General features: G+C 48.9%; 1 protein-coding gene across 2 annotated transcripts in view; it reads left to right on the top strand.

The window, feature by feature from the left end:
* Positions 1-607: 607 nt before the first annotated feature.
* Positions 608-9,258, top strand: part of LOC310889724 (transducin-like enhancer protein 4) — a 97,499-nt gene continuing 88,848 nt past the window's right edge. For both annotated transcript variants that reach the window (XM_083817641.1, XM_083817640.1), the window contains exons 1-4: positions 608-1,477; positions 1,833-1,930; positions 2,999-3,062; positions 4,481-4,525. In XM_083817641.1, the coding sequence (XP_083673767.1) occupies positions 1,433-1,477; positions 1,833-1,930; positions 2,999-3,062; positions 4,481-4,525 (252 nt within the window). In that variant the 5' untranslated portion in view covers positions 608-1,432. The remainder of the gene's footprint in view (positions 1,478-1,832; positions 1,931-2,998; positions 3,063-4,480; positions 4,526-9,258) is intronic.

Below are 9,258 nucleotides of genomic sequence, written 5' to 3'. Positions count from 1 at the left end.
CGTGTGTCCCCCCCCCCCCCCAGCTCCCGCCCCGCGCTCTGGCTGCGGCGGGATCGGCGGCGGCGGCGGCGGGCGGCAGCGCCCCACGTTACTTTGATTGACAGGTGAACAAATGTTTCCCCTGTTCCAACGCCGGCGCTATGGCACGCCGGCGATCTCAAAGCCCCGCCTCGGGCGGCGGGGAAACAGCAGCCGAGAGGCCCGGGCGGCCGCCTGATTGGCTGCGGGACCTCGAGGCGTCACGTCCCCACGTGGGGGCCGGGCGCGGGGCCGCCCCCCCCTCCCTCCTTCCTCGGTCCCGCACGCCCATTTGTCAGCGGCGAAATGATGGGCATTAATACAGAACGGCGATTAATGCGCGGGCGGCGCTGATTGGTCGGCGGCGACGCCCTTCGTGGGCGGGGCGGAGGAGGGGGCGAGCGAGGGGGGCCGGCGACGCCGCGGTGCCCGCCGGGAGAAGAAGTCCCGCGCGCTCTACTGCCCGCGCGGGTCGGCGGTGCCTCTGGCCGCGAGGACTACATCTCCCAGGGTGCCCCGCGCGCGGCGGCCTCCCGCGCGCTGTGAATATGTATCAGAATGTTAATGACGAGCCGCTGCTAAATTTGGTCAAAGGAGTCACCTCGCCACAGCGTGCTGGGGGAGCGGCGCGGAGCGGCGGTGGCGGCCGGGCTGGGCCGGGCAGGGCTGGGCCGGGCCGGGCCGGGCACGACCCCTCCGCTCCGCTCCGCGCGGCGCCGCCGGCACTTCCCGGAGTTCCGCCCGGCGAGGAAGGGGGAAACAACCAAAACAAACAAAAAAGAGAGAAATACGTAAATAAAGCAGCCCGGACCGTGGTTTCTTCTTCGTCCTTCTCACTCTTTTTTTTAATTTTTTTTTTAATTTTTTAATTTTTTTATTTTTATTTTTTCTAACCACAACCAACAACAACAGCAGACACCGGCCACGCAGCAGCGCCCGGAGCGGGGGATGCGGCCGGGGCGGTAGCAGGAGGACCCGCACCCCGCTCCGCTCCGCTCCGCTCCCCCAAAAGTTTGCAGGAGGGGAGGAAACTGCGAGCGGGGACCTCCGCGGGGCGCGCACCGCCGGAGGGGCTCTCCCCGCCCTCCTCCTCCTTCTCCTCCTCCTCCGCCGCCGCCGCCGCCTCGCACGGGGCTCGCCGCCCGCCGGAGCGCTCGGCTCGGCTCGGCAGACCCGGTCGGCGCCGCCCGGGGGCCCCCGGGGGATGTGGCAGCGGCCCCCGCGCCCCGGGGACGCCGCCGCCGCCGCCGCCTCCGCCGCGCCTCGCTGCCGCCGGGGGTGCCCCGCCGGCACCGGGGCGGCGGGGCCGGGGCGCCCCTGCCCTCCGCTGCCGCCGCCGCCGCCGTCGTCGCCGCCGTCGCCGCCTCGCCCGCAGCCCTGATCCCGGCCGCCAGCGCCCCCCGAAGCGGCGTGGATGATCCGCGACCTGAGCAAGATGTACCCGCAGACCCGGCACCCGGTGAGTGGCGGCGGGCAGCGCTCCGGCGCGGGCAGCGCGGACTTGGAGCCATTTTCTTATTGTTGTCCAGCGCCGCCGCCGCCGCCCCGGGCCCGGACCCGGGATGGCGCCGCCGAGTTGCCCCCGGCCGGAGCGCGGCGGCCCCGGCGCCCGCCCCGCGTCCCGGCGCCGTGCCGGGGGGTCCCGGCGGCTCCCGGCGGCTCCCGGCTGCCGACGCCGCCTCCCCCCGCGGCGGCCCCGTCGGGGCGGGAGCGCGGGGAGCCCCCGCGGGCGGCGGGCGGGGGCGCGGGGGGCCGCGGCTCGGGGCGCCGGCACGACCCGCTCTCTCTCTCTCTCTCCCCCCCGCCGCTTGCAGGCTCCGCACCAGCCAGCGCAGCCCTTTAAATTCACCATCTCCGAGTCCTGCGATCGGATCAAGGAGGAGTTTCAGTTTTTGCAGGCGCAGTACCACAGGTAACGGCGTCCGGCGGAACCCACCGGGACCCCGCGGGGACACCCCGCACCGGAGCCCCCCCGGCACCGCACCCGGAGGCGGGGCGGGCGGCGGGGACGGTGCTCAGCCGTGCGAGCCCACGGGCGGGGGGCTGTCGGGGTTAATTTATTTTTTTCCCCTTGTTCCCCCCCCCCCCCCTTTTTTTTTTCTTTTTTTTTTGGGGGGTGGGGTGGGGGATGTAGGAAGAAAGGGCGTCCGGCTGGGCGCATCCCCCGCTTTTTCTTGGAAATGCCGCTCAGGACACGCATCTCGTCTTGGCTCGGCCCCCTCGCGCCTTTCATTGACATGTCAAGTGCTGATAACCTGAGAGCGAGGCGGCGAGCTATTTCATTATCCTCAGCCGGAGGAGCGGCGTGTGCTCCAAGTGACAAGTGACTTCTGGCAGGACTGCTTAGCGCGCCTCTGAAAGCAAACAAACCGAAAAAAAAAAAGAGAAAAAAGGAAAAAAAAAAAAAAGCGACGGACGTGTTCGTGTTTACCGCAGTATTCCCTAAATTACCTGCAGTATTTTTCCTGTCATCGCTAACAGTTCCCCCCCAAAAAAAGAAACAACAAACAAAAAAATCCCGGCAACTTTTTGCTTCTTGAAGCAGTGATACACATTTGATTCCTCTGTGGGCTGAGTGAAAGCAAGAGGTGTTTCCTAAGCACGTTTAAATAAAAGCTAGGAATACCAAAGCATGGATTTCTGAGTGGCTTCTCAGGCTTAAGTGTTATAGGTGAGAACATGTGTGCCTGTCTTCTGTGAAGCAGTGTGTTGTTTTATTTTTTTTTGTCAGTGAAAAATGCTCTCCTGCGTACTGTATGCAGTTCGCTTAGGAGGTGAGGATGTTGCACAATCTCTCTCAAAAGATGAAAAGTATAAACCCCACCCTGAACTCCCAGGCAGGTGCTGGAACGTACGTTTCTGTTTGTGTCTTGGGGAAATGCTCAAAAAGGGGAGTACCCTGTGCTCAGAAGAATGTCAGTTTTGCGTTACGAAGTACCCATGCTTTCTTTTTTTTTTTTTTTCTTAATGTCTCGAACAGTTTAAAGCTAGAATGTGAGAAACTGGCCAGTGAGAAGACAGAGATGCAGCGACATTATGTCATGGTAAGCAAGCTGCATAACAAATTCAAAATGTCTATTAGCTTGGTGTGCCGAGACTGAAATACGTTCGGATTGCTGGAGGCGAACAGAAAGATTATACTTGGTGCTGCTGCTGTGGAGGTTGCATCCGTGCTGCCATTATCCACCCTTGGTTTCAGGGGTTTGTAACTCGCTTGTAGCGGTTAGTTTCTACGTGAAATCCGCTCTGCGATGTTTTAAGCAACTGGGGATATTTCTTCAAACTGGTAGGAGGATACTTGTCAGCCCTTTTAAGGCGTGTGCAACTTCAGCAATATTCCTGGGGACGATGTTTTTTTCACTTACACCGACTTCTCCCAGCTACCGTGCCTCTGTAAAGCCGTTTGGGGTCACATTTTTTTTTTTTCCTGTGACGGCAGTAAGCCCAAATTGCACATGTGTGTCTATAAACCTGAAGCCCCTGTCCTTAGAAGAACTGTTGCTTCTGGGCTGCTGGTTCATTGTTTTACTGAATTCGGAACGGCAGGGATCTGAGCTGTGAAAGGGATTTCCTCGATGGTTGTGGTCTGCCTGGTTAAATAACGTGCATAGGAAGACATCCCTAAATACATAATTGCATGATGGATCGTGATAACTCCAGAGGAGCTCTTGCCATCCTCTCCCTTGTGCATCTACAGAGGATTAACTGTTTTCCATTTGTATGTGACAAATAACACACAAGTATTCACAAAAAAAAAAAATAGAGCAAATAACCTGGAAAAATTCTTAACCAAGAGAACAAACATGTTAAGGCTTGCATTTGTCTTTTTCATGCCTGATTTGCTTAAGTCTCGGAGATTGTTTGGTACCAACATCACACGCTGACCTGAGTTCCCTGATGCTCAGGCACATCAGGGGATATGTAGGGTGGTGTGTCTGCTTTGGCTCTGAATTTATGTGCTCCTTCATTTTTCGCATCCCTGCAATTTAATTGTAGCATTTTTGTGTTTTTAATTTAAAACACTGAATAACCGGTCTGTTAGTTGTTGCTGATTTATATGTGTGTCTGGCTTCAAGCACTTCAGCGTTTTTTGGCATCTTTTATGTGTGCTAGAGAATAAAATCTTGAGCATTTTCTTTTTTTTTTTTTTTTCCCTGCTTCTAATCTTTAACTCTGGTTGTGATTACTTCTTGTGAATTTTTTTGTTGTTGTCTGGGTTGGGTTTTGTTGCTTGGTTTATGGCCATCTTTTGTAGATTTGTCAAGAAGCAATGTAGATAAAGAAAAAAAAAAAAGAAAAAACAGTTTACTGTGAAATGCAGTCTCAAATTCCAGGAGCTCTTCTAGCTAGTAAACCTTTTTAGGTCTCTGTTTCTTTGTACAGATGATGTTAGAGTCAAAGCGAATTTGGGAATGGTTTTCACAATTGCAAGGTCTAACAGAGTCATTTTCTTCTCTCATAGTATTACGAGATGTCCTATGGGCTGAATATAGAAATGCATAAACAGGTAGGTAAATATTTTGCTTTGTGTAAGAGCATTCCCTGTAATTTCTCCCATCAGTCTTAAAACAGATGTCTATTACGTGCGAGCCGCTTTAATTGCATGCTTAAATGCATGGGAATTTTTTTGCGCTGCACGCTGCTCTGAAACTCGCACCTTGCGTGCGGTGCGTGGCTCTGCGGAGGCAGCGGTGTTGTTCGCCAGGTGTGTGTTGCTGTGTTGACTTCTCCACGTGCAACCCCCGTGCACGCGGGTAGGACCCAGGCAAGCAGGGACGGACGGGGTCTCGGGTGGTGGCTTCAGATTTGCCCGACCTCAAACACCTGTTTGGGGTTTGCGTCTTCGAGTGATAGTGACGTTGTAAATACGCGTTGGGTGTGAAGGGACATGTGTTTGTGTGTGGGACAGACTCCCCTTTGGTTAATCTGGACGGATTTAAGCTGGAACTGCAATAGCTATTGATGCTCTGCCATGTTCCTATCTCCCTCAGGTCTCTTATTTGGACCTTTGTCCAAAAGCAGAGTCTCAGCTTCTCAGCCACGGAAAGGGTAAATGAGCTTTCCACAAGGATGTTGGCTTGCTCAGTTTTGTGCCTTGAAGTCTAGCACTTAGGCCGAGATTAGCAGGAGGTTACTCGGATGGAGCATGGTAGCGTAAATCAGAATTTCTCATTCAGTAATCTGTGTTTTTAACCTTCTCCAGAGGAGAATGAATTAAACATCTGACCTCTTTTCCAGTGAGGGAACTTTTAATATGGTGGAATTTAATACTGACAACTCATTTTAGCAAGCGGTTGAGCAATTCGCCAGTGTTGCTGGGGAGCGTAAACTGCAGAAGTAAAGAAATGGTTGAATGGGACAAGAAAGACCATCTGAAAATTGTTTTGTATGCGCTCCTGTTCAAAGTAAGGGATTTGGAACTTCTCCGGGTTGCGGAAATAGGATTTCTTTATCTTGTTGAGAGCAGACATAGAAGTCGAATGTTTTTCCCTCTTGTTTATTATTTATTGTATTTTGTATGCCATTAGCACCCCAACCCAAATGACTGGGGACGTTTGCGTTGGGTGGCACGCGATGACGAAGGTGTCGGGTTTTCCTGCCTCGCAGCGTTTTGCACCCGAAGGCCCAGACCCGCAGAAGCGTAGGTGCGAAATGTGCTTACGAAGGCTCGAGGGGAGCGGTGAGCGAACCGCTGGGAGGAGGCGGCGGTGCCTGCAGCGGGGCAGCTCGTGCTGAGCGGGGTGATGCAGGTCACGGGTGCTGCTGGACAGGCCGATGGCAGCCTCTCGGAGGTGCTGGAGCTGGTGAATGTACGCCCAGGTTGTCCCAGGTTCCCTCTGAAAAAACAGCACCGCCGTAGTGAGTGCGAAAGCAATCCACCAAGTCCGGAGTCCTCCTTTGCAGGCCACCTACGTAGCAAATGCTTGCATGTGCTTGAAAGCAGCCATTGCAGTCAAACTTGTTTATGTTTCTAGGCTCTCTGTTTTTACAGCAGTTAGCTGTATGTGGACTTAAACTGACTGTGCAAAATTATGTGGGACAATGTTGGCTTGCAAGTGAAATATGTAATTAGATTGTTTTAAGCAGGGGAAACCCGCTTAAAACCAAAACCTTTTTAATTTCTAAATGCTTTACTTCAGAAATTGTATACAATTATGGCAATGGAGACGTCAGTGATATTCTGGAAAAATTAAACACCCAGTTAAAACTAAATGTGGGGATTACGAAGGACGGTTTTAATTAAACACCTTTTTCCATTACTGTTCAGTCTGTTCAAATTAGTAGTTTAAGTATTCTGCTCTCATGCAAAACACTTAAATATTTTGTCAGACGTTGATTCAAATCAACTGCGGCTAAGAAACTTGTTCGCTATCATTCCTAAATCTGACGCTAGTTCTGTATCTTTCATGCCTCCCCTTCTATTCCCACAGCATTTTTATCCTTCCTCCTCTTGCTTCAGCGACCGCAAAATATTTCGCATCTTGCTTTATGATCGCAGTGTGGGGGCCCAATTTTGTACATATAGGGAGCTGATTGTTTCATTTGACGCGCACAAATCTTTTTTAGTCTTCCACCTTAAATCCCCTTTTCTTCCACTCAGATCTTTGAATTTTACTTGGCTGAAATTGAGCGATTCACCCTCCTCCCCTCCTCCCCCCCTTTTTTTTCCCTAGCTTTCTAAATTCAATCATATCAAAAATCCTGAGGGCAGTTTATCACATTATGAAATACAGACAGCCCTGCAAACCACCTACTTATTATATTTTCTTTCTTTTTTTCACTTTAGCACAGAGGCATATCTGTCTTTATTTGTTTTTCTGGGCAGACAGCCTTGGTTCCTCTTAGGTTCTTTTCCAGATGTACTCGCTGGATGCCCTTGTAATGGAAAGCAGGCAATAATGCAGTGAAGTTGCCCTTCGGCGTAATTGGGCCTAGTTCTCGAGATCAGGTTAGGCTTATTCACTTATTAGATTTGCGTCTCAAAGGGTTCAAGAGCAGGACTCCCTGGAGTCCTTGGAAGTACCCTAGTAATTGGTGGCCCTGATATTTGAAACCTTTGTGTATTTTTCTGTTAAAGCTTCTGTTCTTCTTGGCTGCTCCCAGCCACAGAGTATTTATTTTTAGAGAAATTTTTCACTGGAACAGAAAATGATGGCTGTGATGGAGTCATGACTCTGTGACTTAGCAAATTGATAAAAGGATAAACGTGGAGCGCAGCGATAGTGTGTGTGCACGGCGGGCGGGGGAGCGGGGGGAGAGCATTGCTTTTCCCACCCCTCATGTGATGCTCATCATCAGTCATCCTGTGTTGATTTTGATAGAAGACTATTAAAGTGAAACCTATGGGGAATTTGTCATTCTGAAAGGAAAGCTAATGTAATTAGTACCAATTAAAGTACATTTAGTAAATTGGATTTAATCTTAATTAAGCCTGCATAATGTTGCCAATTTTTAACAATTATGTTTGAGAACATAATTAATTTAAATTTTGGTAACTGAGTAAATAGCATTAGACTGGTAGAATTAGTCATTTGTATTTTTTTTTTAAAGACAAGTGTGGGGTGTGTTGTGACATGTGGTGTTATAGCCTAAAACAGTAAGCTAATTTTTGATATTCTGTACCACTAGGATCAATAGAACTTCAAAATAGACAGATTCCAAAAAAAAAAAAAAAAAGAAAAGAAAAAAGCCAGCAAGTTGGGGATTGAACAGGTACTTCCCTACGGTTTTTAATTTCAGCATTAGAACAAATGGAAATGTTTAAGTATGGTCTGAAGATGTCCATTTCTTACCAAGTTGTGCTTTTTTTTTTTTTTTTTAAGAGGCTCAGTGGATAGTTTATGAATGAATAGTTGATGTGCTGATCTATGTTTCTAATTCAGTGTTGCTAGTTCTTGTTGGTGGTCATTTGGTTTAATTTCTGAAATTAGGCTGTTTTAATGTTATGGTAAACAGTTTATTTAAATTGCTGTAATCAAACATGCTTTCTGAAGGTTTTAATTGAGAATTGTAATTATCACTTAAAATGTCTGTATTTTGCTACAGACAACAGATATTTGTGAATGGGACTAATGGAAAGCATAAATAGGATACAGCATTCACTTCTTATTTCAATTATGGTTTTGGGGGTGGCAGTACGTAAATGCTGATTCTTCTTGGTTAGGCTTGTGTCTTTGAACTAATTCACATGCTGAAATGTTGGATTTCAGCATTTTTGAAGGAAAATTCAGATCTGTTAAGAAGCCGGGTGTTAAAAAATAAATGAAATGACTTCTTAAGATCACAGTAAAGAAAAAAAAATAAAAACAAAAACACCACCATTTCAGTCCAATCCATGTAAATTTTATTACGAGACTCGGGCAACAACCATTTGAGTGCTGCTAAAATATTAATTGGATAGAAATGAAAGGGCTCTACTAGCTGATAGGATATCATAATCATAGCTGCAGTAGTCGATGGTAAATGATGATAAATGGCATTAGGAACCTTTTAGCAAACTGTAATAACTACGAGGAGGGAAGCAGTATGGATTTGCATTATATCTGATACCCTCTAGTACCAAGTGGATTGCCAATACTGCTTGTTTAGCATTTTCTAAGGGCAATAGGATATTGATTTCTGACTTACAAGGAACGGCTCTATTTTCACCATTGAAAAGTATTGCAGGTTGTTAAGAAGAAATTGACTTGAAGAGGCCTGACTGCTGCCCATCATGGAGCAAATAAAGCAAAACTGCCGAAGCATGGTGGAGCAGCGAGATGGGGCCCTCAGCAATTTGTTGCTATTAATTTACCATGCTCGACAGCAAATCAATCGGCATCTACTTCATCTGCTGGAGAAAATGCTGTCCAGGGCAGATAAAAGGCCCTGCGTGGTATGGGGAATAGGCTGGATTGGCCAAACGGAGGCTGCAGTTAATGTGTAAATAAGTGAAATCAAGGCCACTGTTGCCGAGAAAGCTGTTTTTAATTAGGTTGGGGCTTTATAGTGAGCTATTTAAGAAAGTAGTATGGAGCTTGGAGAGTAAGGGGAGATTTATTGCCGACTGAGTTAATATATGGGTTGTACGGCATCCCAGCCTTGAGCCTGCTTGCTTCTTAAGCCTTAGTAAATTATTTTGGTAAAAGGGTAAAGATGGGAATCAATTTGTTTAATACAGGGCTGAGTTTTGACCATTTTTCATCTTCATGGCCATAAAATGCATGTATCACAGAGAATTGGTTTGTATGTGTGCCATAT

The sequence above is a fragment of the Anser anser genome, assembly GCF_964211835.1.
Source record: "Anser anser genome assembly, chromosome: Z".
Taxonomy (NCBI): Eukaryota; Metazoa; Chordata; class Aves; order Anseriformes; family Anatidae; genus Anser; species Anser anser.
This window is presented reverse-complemented; position numbering and strand designations above follow the sequence as displayed.